General features: G+C 34.7%; 1 protein-coding gene across 19 annotated transcripts in view; it reads left to right on the top strand.

The window, feature by feature from the left end:
* Nucleotides 1-22,755, top strand: part of RALGAPA1 (Ral GTPase activating protein catalytic alpha subunit 1) — a 112,676-nt gene that overhangs the window by 27,486 nt on the left and 62,435 nt on the right. For 7 of the 19 annotated variants that reach the window (XR_005860044.2, XM_015287372.4, XM_025150740.3 and 4 more), the window contains exons 14-22: nucleotides 949-1,078; nucleotides 1,678-1,915; nucleotides 4,116-4,277; nucleotides 8,579-8,719; nucleotides 12,778-14,340; nucleotides 16,248-16,372; nucleotides 18,618-18,834; nucleotides 19,677-19,877; nucleotides 19,950-20,126. Coding sequence is in view for 18 of the 19 variants with exons in the window: in XM_015287372.4 (XP_015142858.2) it covers nucleotides 949-1,078; nucleotides 1,678-1,915; nucleotides 4,116-4,277; nucleotides 8,579-8,719; nucleotides 12,778-14,340; nucleotides 16,248-16,372; nucleotides 18,618-18,834; nucleotides 19,677-19,877; nucleotides 19,950-20,126 (2,954 nt within the window). In the remaining variant the exon portion in view is untranslated. The remainder of the gene's footprint in view (nucleotides 1-948; nucleotides 1,079-1,677; nucleotides 1,916-4,115; nucleotides 4,278-8,578; nucleotides 8,720-12,777; nucleotides 14,341-16,247; nucleotides 16,373-18,617; nucleotides 18,835-19,676; nucleotides 19,878-19,949; nucleotides 20,127-22,755) is intronic. The other 12 variants (NM_001277454.3, NM_001277453.3, NM_001277452.3 and 9 more) reach the window with 7 other exon arrangements.

Raw genomic sequence — 22,755 nt, 5'->3', positions numbered from 1 at the left:
GAGCTCCTTTGTTAAATCCAATAGTCATCACTAGCTAGTTTGAGACAGCTTAGCCTCAATGAAAAAAGAAATAAACTGGTGTACATGGACTACTATTAAATAGCTAGTGATGGCTTTTTTCCAGGACGTTTTTCTCATGTATCAGAGTGCTAAGTATGAAGTCATGTATGAAGCTTCACAGTCTGATTTGAAAATAGACAAAAATACTCAGTTAAGTCTGGATAATTATTATAGTGAGATGTGGGTTGCTCTTCATCTGCAATTAATTTCAGCTTTAGAAGTTTGTGCAAGAGTCCATTTTCTATTTAACTGTGTTGTTCCGTTCCAGCCTTTAAGTTGCATAGCAGGAACAAGGGATCCTCTTACCAAGTCATCCGCATTATTTCCTCCTTTCTTTTAAATAACTGTCTCTAATGAGGTATTATATTGCCACCATTCTGTATTGCAAGGAAGCAGTAGCAAGGGGATGTTAAATGGCTGATTTATTCCATTTTAACTTGACTTGCATTCAATCTCTCACTTGTATCTCCTGGGTAAGTACCTTATATGTCATGTAAAATTTGGCTCCTCTCGTGAGGAAACAAGTAATCACCAATGGGGAATTAGGGAAAAGGACCAGAAAACAGATCCCACTGATTTGCTATTTTCTTCCTCAGTATCTCATCATTTTAAAGAAGTGACTCTAGACTGTGATGACAGAGATTCTGTGCCACACAAAATAATGAATGAAGTGTTATTTATGATGTTACACTGCCAAAACCTGTCATTTATTAAAAAAAAAAAAAAACAGAACTTTACCTTACAATTTTGTTAATCTTTTACAATAAAGAAGTTAGGCTGTTTGCAGTGTATTTGAGAAAATCAAGCTCAGTCATTATCTTTAGAAGTATCTTGGTATATACAGAAATATAACAAAGTGCTGACTCTAAGTTTAATATTGCTTTGCAGGGAACAAATGCTACTTGTGCTGCTCAGAGTTACTGAATCTGTGCTGAAAATACCACCCCAAACTTTCTTGCAGTATCAAGGAAGAAAAAACTCCACTTTAGCAGGAAGACTTGCAGGACCTCTTTTCCAGGCAATTAAACATAAATTAAATTGAATTTATTCAGCTTACTTTTAACTAAGATATATCAACTACTGCTGACTGATTTGTTATCTGAAATCATTGATCGTCCAGATAATGTGAATGGTGTGGGTTAAGCATCTGGCTACATCTTATATTGGCTATAATTAATGGCATTCTAATAATTGTTTTCACGCTACAGTGAAATTAAAAAGGAAATGCACTTCATTAGTTGAGTTAACTGGAAATTTACACAATTTTAATCCAATTCTGTTGCAGAATAAAATTTTAGCTCAGGTCAGCACAAAGTCTTCTGTGCTATCTATGCCTATTGAACTGATTTTTTTTATTCCTTTCCATAAGCTATAATAGATGATTTCAAACTTCAAAATATGGTAAGATCTTACAGAAGTTAAACTAGTTCCTCCTATATTTAAATCAAAAGCTCATGTTAATGTAATGCTTGATTATTCATGATAAGTGTGTGAGTAATCGTGAGGAAATGAACACAGAAATTTCTGTAGCAGTTAGGTACTTCTTTTTTAAGCAGTAATGTTTGAATATTGTCATCTTTTGCTGATAAGCCAACATTTCTCATTTTACTCTTTTAGACTCTTATAGTAGCTTGGATCAAAGCAAATCTAAACGTGTACATCTCTCGAGAACTTTGGGATGACTTACTGTCTGTCATGTCATCACTGACATACTGGGAAGAGCTGGCCACTGAGTGGTCACTGACAATGGAGACCCTAACTAAAGTGTTAGCTAGAAACTTGTATAGTCTGGACCTCAGTGACCTGCCATTGGATAAGTTAAGCGAGCAGAAGCAGAAAAAACACAAAGGCAAAGGTAAGAGAACACTGTACGCTCATCATAAGAATCTGAGCAGAACTAGTGAAATGTTAGGTCAGCAGAGCTTTAGTCCAGTTTTTCAGTATACAGTTAGGCCTCTCTGTCACCTAAAATAACCCAATTTATTTAAGATAAAGCTGCTTTTTATAACCACCACAAAATCCTACCACAAATGTTTAGTTTGGCAAATAGGATAATACAGAATTTAATTCTTAAAGGTGTGTAGAATTAGACCAACAATGTTATGCTCTGATGGGTTATACCTTTCTACTATTATCAAAACAATTAAATAGTTGAGTCCCAATCATAATGTCTTGAAATCAGTGAAGATTACATGTCTGGTGACAATTAACTGGGTAGGAAGTGACTATTGCAAGCGTAATTGGAACATTGATCCTGAAATCTTAGGAATGTTGATTAACAGTGAAATGTGAGATGAATGTATTTTTGAAGCAGTAACTCACTGCAGAATCACAGTGAAGATAGGCTTCGTCAAAGTGACAAAGTGAAAGTATACTAGTGCCATATTAATGGTATCAGTTTTTAAGCTGATTCCTATATGATACAGAAAAAAACTGTGTGGGACAAAACATGGGGAGAGAGGGTAGCTACTTGCTGATATTGCTACCGCCGAGACAGGAAGTCTGTCCTTCTGCATAGAATGCTGAATTGACATCGGCAAAACCTGAATTCTGTTCCCAGATTAGAAACTGAATTTCTACATGTCACCATGAGAAATGATTCCTGCCTTGCTTTAGTCTGCTGTAAAATATGAGTAATAATACTGATCCTCTTTAAAAAGACCTTCGCGATCTAATAGCAAGAGACAGAATTATGTGTAAGATGAGTAATAAGGGTGGAGACAAAGTATGGTTTTAATCTACTTTTTAATCTCTCTGTATTCTGATTGATGTGGTTCTCCGTTCAAACCTGAGGGAAGGTACTCACTACTTCACTAGTGAATGAGAAATAACCAATGCCCTATCTTAAAGTGAATGTTGCTATAAGCTGTTTGTAGTAAAGACACTTCATGTGCTTCCAAATTCCTCATCTTGGGCACAGACATTTCACACTTTCATTTTATCCTTCTGCTACATGACAGCTGAACAAACGTACTTTTTTCTTCAGGTGACCTTGAGAGTTTGTTCCAGACCATGCAATTTTGTTTGCCTGTACTACACAGATTTCTTCTTTTGTCCATAAGACAGTTTAAAAAATAAGTATGATGTTGGATAAGAATGTGTATTGTTATTTTGAATATAGTCTTTAAAAATATTTTGAACTGTCTGCATCACCCATACGGAGCCACTTGAGAAGAGTTTATGCTAACTTTCAGGAGCAGAATTCCAGAGAAAGCTTGCAGAATTAACTCTACTGGTTTTTGAAATAATTAATCATTTAAATATTACACCCAATTTGTTTGGCCCTGCTCATTTGTTAATAATAATGAATGTGCACTATGAAGGCATAATTTCCAAGGAGATGCCCTTTAATGATTTAATTGTGATCACAATTTGTGATCATGAGTCAGTTCAGTGTAGGTAAGGAAATACATTGCAAATGGTCTTTCAGTTCACTGGGATTTTTTTTTTTTTTTTACAGTTCTTGGAGAGCTCCTCTTATGAGCTGTATTTACTTCGATATCTTTTCTTAATCTTCTTACACTATATTTTTTTTCATGTGTGTGAATTTTTGAAAACTTATGTTCTTAGAGCCCACCATCTGTTTTACTTATTTATGTGTTTGGTGTTAAAATATTTTATCATCTTTATTTCATGTTCCTCAAGTCACAAAGTTATTTGACTAACAACCGCAGTGTTAATGGTATGTAATGTATGGTTTTGTGTGTTTTGTCTAATAGAAACAGTAAACGTTGAAAGAAAAAATTTCAATATTTTCACATTTTGTCTACAATCTTTTCAAAACCAGTTTTCATGTGATTTTGTACTTGATTGATCAGAAAAGAAAATCACAATAGCCTAAGAGCACCGGTGCTTCTGAAACAGTTTCAGGATCCCTCAGTTAATGCTGACTGAGTGGTCTTAGAGATACTTAAAAATAGTAATTTGCTGCTTAGCTTTAACGTCATGTTAGCTCTGATAATTTATTCTATCCAACTTTAAATCTCTCTGAAAGAGCACAGCTCTCTGGTGGTACCAGTATAGAAGTGTATAGATTTACAATTCTCTTTTTGCAGGAGTTGGGCATGAATTCCCCAAGTCTTCTGTGGATAAGTCCTTTTCTAGAGGCTGGAGCCGTGATCAGCCTGGACAGGCGCCAATGAGACAACGGAGTGCTACAACCACTGGATCTCCAGGAACTGAAAAGGCAAGAAGCATAGTACGGCAGAAAACTGTTGGTATGTATCTGTAGGTGCTGATATAAGTGACATTTGAGAAAGGGGAAGGAATTAGTAATTGGCTTTGTAGCTGCATGCTTAACTTTTTTCCACAGAATTATAGTTTCTTAAACAACTAGTTGAAGGTGCAAGTGTAAATTGTGCAGTCTTGCATGTTTTGAGGGCAGCTGAATAGCTTGTTGTTACTACAATTGCAGTTACTGTAAATGAAAGCAATGCAGTTATGGTTTAATTTTGAATAAGTTTGATTGCATGCTTAGCCTACATTAGAAAAATAATACAGTTGTAAGTGTGTGAAAAAGAAAAAAGAAAGCTGGAATGGTTTGAGCAATGCTATGAATAGGTGGCTCTTTAAGTCTGTGTTTTCATAAATAGTGCACAAAGTAGGTTGAATATTTTCCAACTGCAGAAAGAAAAGTGCAAGAAATACATATGTATCTGCTTAGTTCATAAAACCTGTTGTCCTTTCCTATACCCAGAATCTTGTGTTAATGAGAGATTGGTGCAAATGTGTACAGTTCACTGCTTCTGAAGTGACTTATTTCACAATTTCATTACTTGCAGATACCCTTTAGTTAGAAATGAGTGATGCTAGACAGTGCCTTGGGTGCAATGCTCAAAAGAAGATTCATTTACATCTATATGATATGAGTGCAATGTCTTATTGAACTGGACTTCTAATTTCTTTATTCTCTTGTCTCATCTTGCGGATCTCAGTGATATCCATTATGTGAAGGAAGGTTAAACTCACTTCACTTTTTCATTTAAAATAACACTTTAAGTACTATCTTATGTTTTTTCACTATCTCTATAATAGTAGTGACTTCAATCATGATGCATTTTTTCTTCACTGATATTTCTTGGGAGCAAGTGCAATCTGACACAATTTAGGAAGCAGAAATGCATATTAGTAGTTGAATATATGTTCAGTTATGTTAGCTTTTCAAAAATTAGTATCTTTTTTAGTTTCTTTTTTAGTATCTTTTCAAACATTAATATCTTTTCACAAAGAAAAGATGGGTTGTTTTTTGGGTGTTTTTTTTTTTTTTTTTTTTTGTCACAAGATTATTTTGCCAGAGTTTCTATTTGAACATTTTAAAAAAACTATCTTACTACATTTTTACATTTCATTTATTAGTAGCATCTGAAGTCTTCTACTTGGGTGACAGAGGTGATTAGTTGTAAGCACTACTCCAAAAATGTGTATTTCATGTATTCAGATGCTACACAGCTTTTCCTTTATCTCATGCTGACAGCTCAAGCTTGACTCAGCAGTTTTCCTTACAGATCACAAATACTTTAAATGTAATTTCTACTTCTCTGTGATTGACTGTTGCAGTGTTTTTCTCTTTAAGTCTTAATTTTTTAACAAGGTAAAGCTCCTGTTAAAATTTCTCCCTCTCATACTGTTATTTCAGATGTTCTGTAAGGTATACACTTAATCAATTTTATAAAGGTTTTGTTTTGCTTCTATGTGAAAGATGTCTATTCATGTGATGTTAGCCCTAAAATCATTGAGTTTATCTAATCAAGCTATGTATTGACCTCATAAGTAGCAAACTAATCTGATTTTAGTTTGACTGTACTTTAGCTTCCTTCATTTGGTTCCTTGTCTACTTACATATTTGATATTAATAAGCCAAGTTTGTACTGTTATAACCAGTTAAAATTTCAGATGTATTCATACTGTAGTACACCACCTGTGGACAAGCATCTCAGTATTGGTAGGATAATTTTAAAAGATTAAAAGCCCAAACAAAGTTGCCAGCTGTAGAGTCCCAAACTCTTCAGGTTTTAAGGTGCTGATGAAGCATATGCTACAAAAGTATATGTCCTTGTCTCAGGTCTATTAAGAGTCCTGTTAAGGTGCTTCCTAGCTTGTACCATTTAAAACAGGGTCGCATATTAAAAAACTGGCTGATAGTGACAGTAAGTGAAATTTTCTGTATAGCATTTTGCTGGTCAGATTGTCTCCTTCAATTTAATAATAATGCCACAAGCAAAACCTGAAACTGAGACATGTGTTGCATGATAACTGATATATAGTATATTTCCTGTGATTGTGAGTAATATACTCTTTATATCTGAGTAGGGGAGATGTGCATGTTGAATATTTTATGGTAAGAAAAAGCTGGGGTTTCCTTTTCATCTGTTTTTTTGTTGTACACATTTTGTGTACGTCTGCACACCTTTGTTTTACAAGCCATCCTCATGCCAGCGCACATCTATGGCTGCACCAAGTTTGTGTGTATTTGGTTTACTCAAAGAAAAATCACAGCTTTTCTGATATGCAGTGTGTACATTTTTAGCCTGAACTTATGTAAAGTAATTTTTGGTAAAGGGCCTTTAAATGTGATATGCATATGGGTTGAAAAATCTTTTGGAGGACTAGGTATGGAATTTGTAGCCTAGGCAGCAGATTCTAGTCCTATAAAAAATATCAGGACAAAAAGAATTTAGGATTCCATTCCCCTGCTTTTTTCTGTCGATAATAGTGGAAGGTTTTAAAGCAACAAATACCTAGTTCACATTCTGGTCTCAAATCTGCCTCTGCTCGGCTAATGAATTGATATGACACATCTTATTTAAAATAAATATCCGGGGAGATCGTATTTTCCTTTTACAACATCTCAGAGTTATTTTCCTCTTAAGTATCTCTAAAATTTCTGCCTTCCAAACAGTCAGTGAGAAATCCTGTCCCCTCTTGCTAGAATCAATGTAAAATGGTGGGAAAGATGCAGTCAAATTAGAAGGGGCACTTCTTTTTAATGACTTGCACTCAACATAGTATCCAATCTCAAAAGTTTGGTCTGTTTTCTGTGTAGCCTGGTATTTTTTTCACTTGCCTAGATTCATTTAAAAATGCATAATGATGAATGCAATGCAGCTAACTATCACTGTATTCTGAATTTTAATGTTGTACCTCTTAAAGAGAAGTTACAACTGTGCAGGTAGTTGCTTTTTTTAAAAAAAAAAAGTTGCTTTCTGTCTTATGAGCTTAAGTGAATGGCTTCATTCTTAAAACATTTGTCTTTGAAAAAGAAATATCTGAAACTGATGTTAAGGTTCTGCTTAAGGCGTGCTGCATTCGTCAAATGTGTTTCCTGCTCTATATATGTTGGCCTACTCAAGTTATCTTCTTGTCGCTCCATTAGGGACAGTTCTCTAACCTGATCTGTAAGTGTGATGTGCTCAAGTTTTTCTGTACTCCATTCTGTTCTTACTATTCCCATACAGATCAGAAGCACTGAAATTTCAGAGGGTATATTCCATGTTGTTTTGAAATTATGCATACAAAAGTTCAAAGACTACATAAACGCTGTGCTGACAATGTTTGTTTAGGATGCACTGAAGTTTCCTTTATCAGCAACTATTTTAGCATAAGCTTTCAAATTTGCAAAAACCTGAAAAGGAAACTGCTTGAAACTATGAATATTACTTTCTGAAGAACTTTTGCTGTACTTTGAGATTGAATGCAATATCAGTTCTTGCTATATCTTACTCTGACAAAGGAAAACAAGTGTAATGAAGGTTCACTTCAAATCTATTCGAAAGGCTATACACATAACCTTGATCCTATTGCTACAATTCTTATGTAAGTTTTCTTTCTATAGGAACTGTTGGCAGGAGGGGAGATAGAAAAAGGTTAATTAGGATTGATTTAGCAAGATTTATTCAATATCTAGTAAGAGAAGAATGTAACACTTTATGTTGACAAACAGTTTCATTTCAGTCTCTTCATTTTGATGCAGAAACATGCTGTATTGTATTGGAAGTTTCTCCACATACAGTTGCTTATTTTCTTTTCACATTTTTGAATATCTGAGCATCTTGAATTAAAGACTATGGTTACGGGTAAAATTTAGATATTTTTGTCTGTGAGTAATCCAAAGGAAAGTAGAAAAATATAAATGTAGAGTAAGTTGTTTTTCTGTTAAAAAATCTGAATTTCCGAGTGCTTGTGGAGTGGTTTTAACTTTGATTTTTCAACCCTTGATGCAATGGGAAAAAACTGTTAATTAGTTTCTTGGTTTTCGAATGCAAAATCTCTGTAGTAGTCGTAATAAAGGCATTGTTACTGCTTTACATAAAAATTAAAAACTCAAAATGTCTTATGTGTCCACTGAATTTTTTCTTTCTTACAGCTCTGCCAATATCTGCCGTGCTGAAATGTTTTAATTTTTAAATTTTCTTCCTTTTTATCTTTGTTTTCTCTGTTGCTGCTTTTTCTGTGACACAAGCCTTTCATTATAGTCACTCTTCTTTTTTCCTTCCCCACTTCTTTCTTTTCCTTTTTAAAGCCATGAGAAGCCGATCCATTGGTGAATGTGCTCTGCCATCGGCCTATATACGCAGTGCTAAAAGTGCTCCTGTTCTGATCCATACTTCCAAACCCTTCTTGCCTGATATTGTTCTCACTCCCCTTTCTGATGAGCTTTCAGGTAGTGCCACCTCTGCTAATTTCTGCACCCCCTTTGTCACTTTTTTAAACCTTCTGCTTTCAAATTCTGCAAAATCATTAATTTTTTGAAGTAAAAATACTTGGGGGATGGGGGGAGAGGGGAAGAGATTAAGAATGAATATTTGGAGTTACGTAAAATATCATGCTATTTTCCAATTCATTCTGGAACTGTTAGAAGTTAGTGCTGTGCCAATGTTTACTATCATAAAAAAATAAAATGAGAGGAATATCTTGCTTTTATAATTATTTGGAGAGAGCAGTATTACAGCTTCTGTCTACCAGAGAGTACAGCTAATCTAAAGATTGTGTTTGTGATTAGTAAGGAAGGAAAAGGAGGAAGTTTTAGTTTGACTTGCCATTTACATCTTTCTTCTTAAATTCTTGATTTCGGTTTTGGATGTTGTGTGGCCAACCATGATAATGATATAATTTAGCTCCCATGAAAAAAAAACCTTTCTGAAGTGTATGGTATCATTTAATATGCTTTACAGAATGCCTGATTTTATTAATATATAAAAATATTATCTGTATATATACAGTATTGGATTCTGAAGTGCTGTGATTTGGTTTGGTTTTCCAAATTATCTGTCTTCATAGATTTGTAATTTTCTGTAATGTTATGTTTGGCCGTGCTGGATGATTAGCTAGAATTTTTCACAGTAGTTTTCTTTGGATAATTTTCTTTCAGCAAATAGATAAAACAGCTAGGATTAGCTCATATGAAATGTTACAGATAATATTGTCCTTTTTTTTTCCTTGTACTTCAGCTATTACTTGGGTAGAAAGTAGTAAAGTGTAAGGCTGACAATTATATTATGTCTTTGTCTCAATGAGTGAAAAAACGAAAGTGCGTTGGAAGGCTACATACAAATGGGACTTGGAGTCGGTACATTTTTGTAAAGAAGATAGTTGTTTTTTTTTTTTTTTTTGCACTTCTCACCTGCCCTCTATTACCAAAGAAGTATCAAGAACTGTACATTGAAAATTGTCCTTCATTATGTACTGCCAGAATGTGCCTGTATTTTAGCATACATGCTAAATAATGCTGAAAAGCTGCCTTTTCTTTCTGCCTTCAAGCAGAAAAATAGGAGGTTAGGTGGTATAAGGAAAGTTGCAATCAATTGAGATTAGGTAGAACTGACAATTTCAGTCTCTTCGTTACTCTAGCATACTAGGGAGCAGACAGTATTTCTTCCAAGTATGTGCACCGTTAAAGATACAGCCCTCTGCAGTAACAATTGTAATGTGTTTGCTAAAAACTCTTTAGGAACTGTTCAAGTCCCATTTTGACTGTAACTAGTGTGCCAACGTGAGCTCTGATCTCCAAGGAGGCTGTTCATTTGGATTTTAAAACATTATCTGTATTTTCAATGCTGATACTACAATAACGATGTATTTCCTTAATTTCTTCTTCTGTTCTACAAAATGAATTTTCTATTGGCACCAGCACTACACGTTTGTATGCAAATCTTTGTGTACTTGTATGTGCTGTTCACACATACATGAACACCTATGAAATAATGCTGGATCAACGTTGAAATAAATCTAGCTGAATTTATTTCAATGTGTGGAGCTGCTTGGCGTGCTTTTGGAGTTCTCCATCCAGTAATTTTTAACATCCTAGAAAATCATAATCACTGCATGCTTGCCTAGTATGCAATCCTTAGGCTGGTACTTTAGTTAAAATGAAGTTTATCAAACGTGAAAGATGCATATTGAGGCTCAGGATGAGATCAGTTTATCATATTAATTTCATCAATAATATTATTATACAAGTTTTAGATGCATCCTGTGACCCTCAAATACTGCTTTCATTAAGATCTATTTCTTAAAGCTGCACAGAAACTGTTTAAGAATAATCCATGCTAATATCTGCCTAAATCAATTAAAGAATCTGAAATATCAATTCTAGCTAAAGAGGCACCCCTTCATTTCAGAGGATGTTAGTCTGTATAGTCAATAATAAACTGAATAGAGATATTGTTGAAAAACTTGCTGTCAGTGAAAGCTGAAGAGAAAGGAAAGGGTTAATAAATTGTGCACTATACAGCTATTTTCAGTTCATGTTAATTTTCTGAAAGAGCTTGTATGTCTACTCTCTTGTTCACTATAGGCTTCTATGTCTTGTCTAATAGCTGCTATACAGTTCAGTAAACTTTGAATCAGATCAAACTTCAATTTTCAAATTAGAGTTTCCTTAAAAAACTGAGCATGGAAATAATGACTTTTTGTCTTATTTCAACACATAAGTTAAGTGCAAATGTATCTGATTCCTCCAGGTTATGTGCTTTGCTCAGAAGGAAATTACGACAAAATTCAGCTTTAGCTCTGACTTTCTCAGAAAAGTGTGAGCACTTCAAAATGGTCATTTAAGGTGACTTCAGATTATCATAGTACAATATTGTTGAAATAGATGTTGACATCTATGAAGTAATCATCTGAAACATTTTAAAATCAATTCAACATAATTTCTTTATTTTGGCAATAACACATCAGAATTGAGGGAGGGGAAGGGGCTTCAATTGTGTGATGTGCTGAATTTAAGTAAGTGCAGTAAATTTAAGTACTACTGCGGTGCTGAAGATAAGCCCTCTAGACAGAACAAGGTAAGTCTGTTTATTGTGGCAAGTAAGTGTTGTTGTTGTTGTTGTTGTTTATTTAAGCTCTTTATTGTTATTCCTGTTTTTAAAAGCATATCTAGAACAAGTGATAGGTCTTAAAAAATAAATCTGAAGAGTAAATGATTCTATGAAAATGAAGCCAATGGAAAACTGACTAAGATGTTTTTACCTTATGTTTCTAGTTCCTGTCCCCTAAAAAGCATTGAATTCATGCAATTTTTTGAAGAGACACTTATCCTTGCCTGTATCGTTGATTTTATTGTATGTAGTATTCCTGTTTATCAAGAAATTTGATGAGGAGTGTGAAAATTCTTTATTTTGGTGAATAACATGAAGTGGGCTGAATGTTTCTGTACGTTTCTTCAGCAATCCTTGTTGAAACTGCGGCTTTCATTGCAGTTTACTATGATTTATACTGATGGCGAAATATTAGCAGCCTCAGTAGAGACAAGGAATTACTAATTTAAATGGTCATAACAAACATTCTTGTCTCGTAAGTAAAAGTGATTTTACTCCATTGTTAAGTGTTGTGTGACTGCAGGATTTGTTCAACATCTTTATTATGAAATTTATCTTCAATATCTTTATTATCAAATTCTTAATTTGATAATTCTTATGAGTTCCTTGGGTAAAACTGAAAGAAGATGGGGAGGTTAGCTTCCATTTAGCATTTAGTTTTGCAATTTCAAGATGAGACATTTCACAGAACATCCTTCTTGGGAAAAAGATGTATTATAAAGATATATATATATCCATTATTTATAGTCATCTTCTCCAGCTCTTCTCTGTCATTTAAGAACTTAAAAAAAAAAAAATAATAATTCTAAGTCTTCACTATATTATGTTTGACATAATATTTATAACTTTACATTACTATTGTTTGTCATATTTCAGTAACTTATGTATGTCCACACAAGTTATGAAAAAAGTAATAGTTTATCTCTTCAGTAGACAATTCTAATTTGCCAGAAAACTTACATGTTCTCTTTGGAGTTGTGTATTTTTTATCTAGATGTAAATTCTATGAAGAGAGTACTGTTAAGCTAATTTGTATTACAGGTAAACATTTCTTCAAGGTAGTTGGAATAATATTGCTTGAATTATTGAATTTATTGGCACAGCCCTAGCTTTAACTGTACTTCCAAATGTTCCATGGTCTCACTGTTTGTTCTCATGCATGTTAACATTTAAAACTGTGTTCTGATGGTCTAACTCATTTATATTGCATTTTGTACTGGATATTATGTGCGTTTGTTTTTAACACTCTAGTACTGAAAAAGTATTTTCATTGTACATAATTAAACAAGGCTCTGGACTTTCCTGGCTTTTTCAATCACATAATTAGAATGTAGCAGTAAATAAATTTTATCTTATTATATAAATTCTGGTTTGTATTACATACGCTTTTTTCCTACAGACATTGATGATGCTCAAATTCTTCCACGTCCACCTCGAGTCAGACATTTTTCACAGAGTGAGGATGCTCCAAGTGAAGTTTTTGGTGCATTAAATGAGGAACAACCACTGCCACGAAGTAGCAGCACCTCTGACATCCTGGAACCATTTGCAGTTGAACGAGCCAAAGGTGCAGTTCCTGTCATTGACAGTTCATCCCATCACGCTCCAAGTTTACAGAGTTCCACTGAGACCTCTTCAATGCATAGATCCACTGAAAGCCATATTACTGATTCAAATAGCAGAGAGTCCTCCTTGGAAGTTGGGGATAGTATTTATGACCATCTTTGTCATTTAATAGGGCCAGTAGAATTTGCAAACACAACCTTTGAACAAAACCAGTGTGTTGACCTTGAAGGTGAAGATGATCTTCTTTCCTCTCTGAGAGAATATCTTAAAGAAAAAGAAGAACTTTGCGGTAACTTTGAGATAGATGAATGTGAGGCTTCTGCTCACGAAGGTGATACATCAGTAAATAGGAATGATAGATTACCACTGGATGGATTAGAAAATAGTGATCAGACTGGTCAATGCACGAATAGCATCACTGTTACAGAAAGACCTGATAACTCAGAGCTGCACCTAGAACAAAACCAAAGTGGCTTTATAAGTAATATTGCACCTACTCAAATAGACATTTTTGCAAGAAATGAAGCACTCGATAAAGTCAGACAGTTAAATATCGATAAACAGTGTGAAAGTCTGTTTGATCATGGGCCAATTAGTCCTAGCATCAAAGAAGGAAAAAGATATCTGTACAGGCAAGCAGCCACTGAAGCTGATGTAGATTCAGCCATGGAAGCAGCGTTAGCTGAAAAGCATAAAAGTGCTCAATTTAACGAAAAAATAACCAACTCACGTGTTATGCATGCAAAGAAAATTCTTCCTAAAGCACAAGTTAACCCTCAAATGCCTCACATCGCAGGTGCAAGCAAGCTGTCACCAACTAAAAGGAGTATATCTGAAACAGTAACTCATAGGGCCAAAATCATGAAAATAACAGCTAAAAAAAGAAATAGCGTTCATGTAACTTTTAGACCATCTACAGAATCAGTTCAGTTTTACAATCCTCTTGAGAACAAAGAGGCTGCTTGGAAAGCAAGACTTCGTAAACTTAGTGGCTTCAGCGGTAGTAGTAGCGGCAACAGCAGTAGCAGTACAAGCACCAGCTCATCAGCTGCCACAGAGCTGGTTAGACCTGGAATATATAGACCTCTAGATGCAATCAATGCTGCTTCACTTGGTAGCAAGCAAAGTAAGGAAATTACAGAAATTCAAGCAGCTGTGCTGCAAAAGGAAAGTGTTGCAGTTAATCAGTTCCATAATCGTAGTGCATTTAGATCATCAGGTCAGGAGTCAGCGCAACAGCAGGGCTCCCTGGGTGGTGTTTATAAAACTGTTGTACATGCTCTTTCGAAGCCGAAGGCAAATGTTTCCCCACAGAGGCAGAACAGAATGCCAGCAGAGGCTCCACTGAGGGATCTGTACAGTCATGTAATGGGCTATTTTGGAAGGAAAGCTGCAGGTGAGCACTGACAGTGTGCAGAGTGCAAAAGGAGAAAGGCAGCACCAGTTTGGCTTAATGCAACTGAAGCAAGCTCTGATAAGCAATCAAAAGGCTTTGGGATGATCACTGCTTTTCCTGTTTGGTTATGCATGCGCCTATAGCCAGCTGATTTTTCTCCCAGCCTAAGTTACTTTTACATACTTTAAATTACTAATTTTCCTTTTAAAGATATTTGGTTGAACCTCTTTGCTGCTGAAGACCATCAGGTTAGGGAAGAGGAAGAGACAGTAAATGACCTAATAAAGACTAAGCCTTGAAAATTTTGAATTTTCATGTACCATACAGAGCCTCAAAATTCAGCCTACTGAATGACTGGCATGTGCACGTTATATCAGAATGTACTATTCTGCTCCAACTAGTTTGTTTGTCAGAAGAACCTGGCTATCTACCAGCGAGGTTCAATTAATTTTATTTCTGGTTCATTTAGTGTATTTTCTTCCTCCTCCTCTCCCCCTCCTCCTTATCCTCCTCCAAAACAAAAAGGCCCCTCAAATTTACATTTGGTGGTCAGTTTAGATACCTTTTTAAAAGTAGTTTGGAACAGAAAGCTGTTACTGAAATGATTTTGTTCTGACAGTTCTCTGTGAGTAGTCACAAGGTTTTGTGTGAATCTTTTTTGAATTGTGCTGTAGGCCTTTCTCTCATCAAAATTGATACAGTTACATCTTGGCAACATCTTTCGTTGCTTTTTTTTTCCTTGAAATCATGGATGTTCATGAAAGTCTCCTGATAGTCCTCCTGCTTACTGTGAGACTTCCGTGGACCGATCAAAAAGAAGGCTGTCACTCTAATATCCATTGGCTTAGTTCAAATCATGAATAACCTTCAATGAACAATAAATTAACTTTCAGCAGTAATGTAGGTTTTCTTTTTTCACCTTGTTCCACTGGCATGATTAACAGCCGATTCTGTAACGCATCCTGCATTGAGATGTTAATGCCACCTGAGGGCAGTCTGTGAAAGCGTAGCACCATGACAGGTGGGCAGCGATGTAATTGCCACGTTCCTCAAAAAAGTTTTCTGCTTCTCTGCAGAATCTGAACTTCTGAAAAAGATGTCTAGAAAAAAATTGTGTTTGAAATCCATTACATCTAGCAGAGCCTCAATATTAGGATAAACGAAAACCCTATTGTGGTCCCGAGAGAGAGGACGCTGAGGGAAAAATTATTACAGAGGAAAAATGAACTGAAGTAACCTGAAAACTTTAAAGGATCATGCAGTTAGGTATAGCAGCCACAGTCAAATACAGAAAGTGTAATTCTATCTAAAATACAAATTGATAATTGAGTGAACTTAATTAATTGTTCATCACCATTGACCATCCAGAGATTGAATTTTCATTCCAAATAGTAGCATGTTATTTTATTACATAACATTTTTTATTTGCACTATTTATACTAAATGTATACAGTGCCACGTTGGCATTTGTCATTATTTTACGTTGCAGTCTAGTGTGCTTTTCCTACTACATTGCGCTTCATTAAGAGTGCAATGAAGAAGGAGTACCTGTAGGAATTGTATAAAATTTTTAGGGTTTATTACTTATTTTTTTGTGATATGGAGGAAGAATACATGCTGTATCCTTAAAGCAAGCATTAACAACTTTAAGTAGTGCTTACCTATAAGCTTTCTTGCTCTTAAAGGTTTTACTGGAAATTGACTAACACCTGCTCAGTGGGAAGAAGTGGTTTTACTAATTCCTACAGTAGAATCTGCTTAAAAAGTGGGAAAGTCTTAAGATGCATGTTTGGCAATTTTTAATTTTTAATTTCTATTTATTAGCAGGGCTTCTTTGTTTGTTATCTTTTGTTTTGAATATGTGTTGATGTGTTCTTTACTATATACAGTTATTCATTTGCTTTTAGCTAATAGAGAGGACATGAGTCAAAAGCTGCACCCTATTGATAGTGATATTGGCAGTAGCAATACAAATGTTCCTGACCTCATGGATGAATTTATAGCTGAGAGACTCCGCAGTGGTAGTACACTGGTAAGCCTTTAAAGTTTCTATGTTATGGTATGTAAGACTGCATGTATGTGTGAATATTCATGTCATTTATGAATGACTTGATAAGTCAGTTCACTACTTACTAAGTTGTTCATCTTACTCTAGATTTTATGCATCAGAAAGATGTCAGAATACCACTAAAACATTCCTTGGCTGTAAATGATGTTTTGCACAGGCTCATATTATTTTATGCACATTTTATATAATTTCTATTAGAATTTCAGTCTTCAAGCAGTGCAGAAGTAGCTGTCAGGTGACTAGTCTCATTGAATTAAGTGGTTTTAATTGCAACTGAAAAGGTCATAGTACACGGGCAGTTCCAAAGCCAATGTTTGTATGTAAATTTGCAGTCCTTGGTGTGTTGCTGTATTAGGCACCATACTGGAGTACAGCAGTGCAGTACTATTCTCTACGATTTTAGTTAGTGCAACAGACTACAAAACTACATTTGCATGTTTTTCCTCTTTTTTTTTCTTTCACATAGAAGTGTTGAATAATTTCTTTCAAATAACTTTCTATTAGTAGAGCCATCTTTTTGTATTATTTATTCCTACCCTTTTCCAACAATGTCATTGTTGTTTATGATTCATAATGAAAAATTTCAATCAATTTTAAGTCAATAATTTCTGGTTTCCTTTGAGTACTTACCAAACAAAGCAACTGATTTGAAGTGTTCTAAGTGTTTAGTTAAATGTCAAAGAAGGGGGAAATATTCAAAGAAATGTTGAAAATGAACAGAATGGGTAATAATTGAGATTTTTTTGAAAGCTGTGTACATTTAGATTTTTTTTTTAAGGAAAAGAAGGTTATCTTAGATGTACTTCTATAAAAACTTGCTAATGAATATCTTAGTTGTTCCTAATGAGAAACAGAAGAGGATTCTTCAAAGTGATTGGAAAAGCTAATTTATTTATCATCATCTTTGATAGATGGTAAGAGAGGACCTGTAGGATTTGTTCAAATGTATGCTTTTTACTCTGTTGCTTTGAATTTATTTTTATCAAACTTTGTTTCATCTTGAGTTACAAGATGAAAATGCTGTTTTGAAATATATTGAATATAATCTTCAGGATGCAAATAAATAAAACAGAAGTCATCGCAACTGATTACAGGAAAAAAAGAAAGAAAAGGGAGCACTATTCATGTTCACATAGATGGACAAGAATGTTGATTGTTAATCAATGTTCAAAAACTATTAATAAACATATAAAAAATTGATACTTTCCTCAGGAAAAAAAAACAGCCCAAGGTAAGCTTGAATAAGCCTTATGAAACTTTGCCTGTTGCAATCTAGCACACAAAATGGATATTCTGTCTTTAAAAAAGAAAGTACCAACTTATTATTTTTAGATTGCTTGATCTATTGAATACTAAAACCTTGTATTTTGCCAGAATTATCAGTTGAAGTAAATAGCTAATTTGTAGCAGGATGTTAGAAGAAGTGAAGTGACTAGACAAAGTAATTCGCCTTCAGTCCCTTGATTTTCAGTGCATAAAGGATGCAAGCTGTTTCATAAAAAGCCTTATCTGTGTTTATCTTAGGTCCCACTGAAGCAGACAGCTGTACTTTTCGCTGCCTTTTCTGCTCAGTGAGAAGTGTCTTAAAGAAAGGCTCAAGTAGAGCAGTGTACATTTACATGAGCAAAAATGTATGTGTTGTTTCTTCTATGTGCTGTCTTTTTTTGTCTTAATGCTAAGGTTTTGGCTTAGTCATAAGAATATTAATGTGTGAATTAGGAAAATTCTTTTGGTTGGTGTGTATGTTATTTTTTTGCTTATAGTATCATAGTCTATTGACCAAAACCCAGCAGATTTCTTGAAATCTTTTTTTCTGCATGTTTCTGAAACCAAGGTTAACAAGATTTGTTTATCAATTTAGACATAACTTGGAGGTAATGTATGTTTTTACTATTTTTTCCAAAGTCTTACCAATTGCAAGCGGGACATTTTTTGGTTTGAATCCAGGTCTTTTAAGGTTTGTGCCCAAACATCCATTGTGAAAGCAAAATTGATATTTATTTAATTGTGTGACGGCATCGGTTCTTCGCTTCCTGCTTTCTGGGGTTTTAGAAAGTCTTGGCTCTGTGGGATGATGACAATTTTTGACTTAGGTGCATGTGAACAATTGGTTGTGTGCAGTCATTTGTGAGTGTGTGATTGCTTCTCCCATTATAAGGAAATAAGCCATCCAAGATTGTAAAATACTTTGTATCTCTTCAATATTTAGAATGTGACAAGACGGGGAAGCAGTCCTGGCAGCCTGGAAGTTCCAAAAGATCTTCCTGATGTATTGAACAAACAGAACCAAATGCGTCCTATAGATGACCCAGGCGTGCCTTCCGAATGGACATCACCTGCTAGCGCAGGCAGCAGTGACCTCATCAGTTCAGATAGCCACTCGGACTCGTTCAGTGCTTTTCAGTATGATGGACGCAAATTTGAAAGCAAGTATACTTTTCCAAAAGTAGGAACGTTTTTGGTTGACTGCTTGTGAACTTCCTTTTCCTAATTTTTGTAAGTTAAATACCAGTACTCTTCTGTAAAGAGAGCATATCTTGATTCCCCATTGAAATTGCTACAAATTTAATGGAACAAAGCAGAATTCATGAGAGAGGCTAACATTTATGTAGCATACTAATGAGCAAAACAGCACTGAAACAGTGCTCTACAAAAGCTGAATGACAGTGCATAGAAGTTAGGAAGCAGTACTGTCTTTGGAGTTTGCTATGCATAGAATGTAAAAATGAAAGATTGCTTCAGAATTTATTTTAATTCTTCTGAAAAAGTTTAGGTAAAATGTAAAGAAGGTCATCAAATATTTCTACAGTGGTCTTTGTGTAGCTATAGATTGATAAAGATGCTAAGTGTGTTATCATGGTAAAATTAGTATGCTTTTTTAAATGACTTAATATGTTTTACATTCATTTTCTGCATCTGTTCCTACTTATATGCATATGAAGGAGTTATTGCAGTGGCTTAGAACTATGATGTTTTTTGTATTACATTAGGGAGTAATACTGTTTATTTGATAGAAGTATTTATTGTATTTCTATATGTATTATGGATATGTAGATGGTAGGTAGCTAAGTGATGCTAATTAAAATGTTTCAATATGACATCTTCTCGTAAGTGTTGAGAAAGCAATTTGCCAGAATGCCATTTGCCATAATATTTTTAGCTTGAACTTAGTACTTTAATGAACAAGTTGGCTATTTCTAAGCTTATAAATTTTGCGAATAAATTCCTTAATGTAATTTTCCATTATTTTTACTTTATTCTCATTTAGGTACACTTACAGCGACTAAGCAGAATACAGGACATGCAATAGGAATGTCTTCTCCAGAAGTTCAGTCGCAGTTTTGTGACAGAAATGAGAATGTCCATAATAGCCAATTACTTTCTGCTTTTACATCTTATGTAAATTGTGCAACAGTGTGTTGGAAGCATAGGAGATGTACATACAAGTTTTACATGGAGGATTTTGGAGGTGCTAGGCTTTTGTATTTTATATTAGTGGTATTTTTAAGTTATCAGTTAATACAGCTCTTTCCTCATACAGATTTCAGCTTTGGCACAGAGGCAGGGACGCCAGCTTCCACTGATGCTGATGCAATTTCAGGACAGCAGCAGAGTGCTGAGGAACAAGAAGTAGCCAGTCTAACTACACTCCATATAGATTCGGAAACAAGTAGTCTGAATCAGCAACCGTTGTCTGCTGAAGCTGCAACTGTTACTGGTAAAGTAGTTAATAAATTAGTTAGTAGTTAATAAATTAATAGTTAATAAATAATCATTTGTTTCAGAAATTTTCCACCCATCTTGACGAGTTCAAGATTCAGCTTCTGCTATGAATCTATATTCTGTAGAAGATGATTCTTGGATTTCAGTTATTTTTTTTTATTGCCATTGAACACTGATGGGCGAAATTAAAAATGGAAAACTTCTGTCTGACCTAGTTACCTTCATAATCTTTGACTTAGTGCTAAATCTGTTTTAAATCCTAAGTGTGAAAATCTATACAATTATCAGAGAAAACTGTTAGCACACAATGTAAGCTAGATTTTACAAGTGTTTTTATATTACTGTAGTCAAGTAGCTAATTTTCAGTAAGTTATTTTCTCTTGAAATGCTTTGCTGGAACTTTCAAACTAGTACACAGAAGTCTTATGGGGTTCCTTTCTGTACAACTGTCTTAACCTCACTGTATTGTCTGTTGTGAAATTTGAATCTTATATAATATGCAACATGTTACTGTGACTTGTAAGATCCGTTTCCATTTGTGTCACTTATCTTTCTATTAGTTTTTTTCCTTTTTTTTCTCATGAAATAGCCTTTTACAAACTAAACTAAAGTTTCACAGCCTCAGTCAGACTTGAGGCCCTACCAATTTATTTTACAAATATTTCTTGAGAAAAAGGGAGAATAATGGTTAGATCGGCAATTATCAAATGATACAGGTAAGCAAATTGAATGGGCTTCTTTCTGAAAGAGAAGATCTTCCTCTCTGAGGAGTGTTTAGAAGGAAGATCTCTTACCATGTTTTGTGGATGAACATTAGGGACATCCGTAGACATTTTTATATTCCTTGTTCCATAACTGTTAGACACTCTCATGCCTAACAGAAGTATAGAACAAGTACCTATCTATCTGTGACAGCTTACACCTACATAGGTTCTGTTCTCTGTGACAAATCAAACTGCATTTTCAGAGATATTAAGGACTGTCTTCAGTTTCTTGCAACTATTTTCATGTTCAGAAATTGCCTTTCTGTTGAAAGAAGCATGATAATAGCTTTTTCAACATTGTTGTTTAGCTTGTTCAACAACAGTCAGCTTGACTTTTTTTCTTTGCTGTGTACTTGTTGAAAGTCCTCACAGAAAATCTGTTCTTTATCTGTTTGTTTGTTTGTATGTTAATGATTTCATTGCTGTTTAGTTGTTTTGTCCAAGTTTGCATTGTAACTGACAAGATTGCAATTAATGACTGAGTTGTCCATTGAGAAAGTTCTGTGACTGTCTTTTCTTGTTGTTTGGACCACTGTTTTAGAGAGGTGGTTTTTGTGTTTCACTTCAGCTCCCCCACAGAGTTGGAGCCCATTGTCTAATTTCTGTTAAATTCACATGTAATAAGAAAACACAGAGTTTCTTTGAAATTCTTTGAAATGAAAGATAAGCAGCTGTATAGTGTAACTCACGTGCATGAGAGTCACCTGATAGGGAACCTGCAGTTTGAATTCACTAAGTGAATACCAGAAGATCCATGTGGAAACTCAACTTCAAAGCACGGTGTCAAAGTTAAAATCATGTGTACTGGCGTATCTTTTAATGCTTAGAAGACTCCAGTAGATCAGCAAATTTTCCATCATTATTTCTGTTTATTGTTTTCCATCATATAAAATCTCTTCCCCCCCCCCCCTTCCTTTCTTCCTCCTTTCCTTTCTCCTTCCCTCCTTTTTCCCTCCCACTTCCCTACCCCATCACTTTTTTCCTCCCTCTCTTGGTCTATTTCATTCCCTCCCCTCTTAGTGAACAGAATGGAAAAGTAGGAAAGGCTTTCTTAGGGCACCTTTAAATGTGTATTTTAAATTAATTTTGTATGTTGAAAACAAGTGATCAGTGTCAGGTGGATGGTTTCCTATAATTATAAATGCAGAATATGGAGTGAAACAATATTCTGTGTGTGAAGTAGTAGTGGAAGAGGAAAGGCACTGCCACAGTTTGTCATTTTACAGAATTTAGTGACGTTCATATGTATGTCTGTCTCTCCTATGTAGATGCATTGATTTAAACTGCTGATAAAAGCTGCATTGCTTTTCAATCCAGAAGTGCAAGTTTGTTTACCATTGTTTCTGTTCTGATAATGCTTCACATTTTCTGTCAAGTTCTTTAAAATGTTTAATTCTCTTTGAAAGAAAGAACATTTAACAACCAATAATTTAGGAAAATTACTATTTTTAAGAGCATCACCTTTTCTTTTATGTCCTTAGAGTTTAGTTTATCTCCAATGCTGAACTTAACACATACTGTAATGTTTTTTGAATCAGTTAAATTTTTCCAAGAGTTAGAATTCAGAGAAATTATTCTTCCATTTTAAAATATGCTGATGTGTAGGGAAGTATATAGTGAATACCTGGTTTTTTTTTTTTTACTGATGTCTGAGTATTCTGTCTGAACTTTTGTTGTCAAATGTCCTGAACGTTTTGGAAGAACCTTTAAGCAAATTCAAGAAGTGGAATTTGTTTAGCAGAAGATAGTGCAGGAGTGAAGTAAAAGTGCATGCTGCTCCTATGTAAATATCTCTGTAGAGTAGATCAAGTAGCTGCCTAGAGGGGTTGCTCTGTGTTGATCATGGAAAGATGTGTTTGC

Source organism: Gallus gallus, chromosome 5 (genome assembly GCF_016699485.2).
Source record: "Gallus gallus isolate bGalGal1 chromosome 5, bGalGal1.mat.broiler.GRCg7b, whole genome shotgun sequence".
Classification (NCBI taxonomy): Eukaryota; Metazoa; Chordata; class Aves; order Galliformes; family Phasianidae; genus Gallus; species Gallus gallus.
Note: the sequence above shows the minus strand (reverse complement) of the source record. Positions and strands in the feature narration are given on the sequence as shown.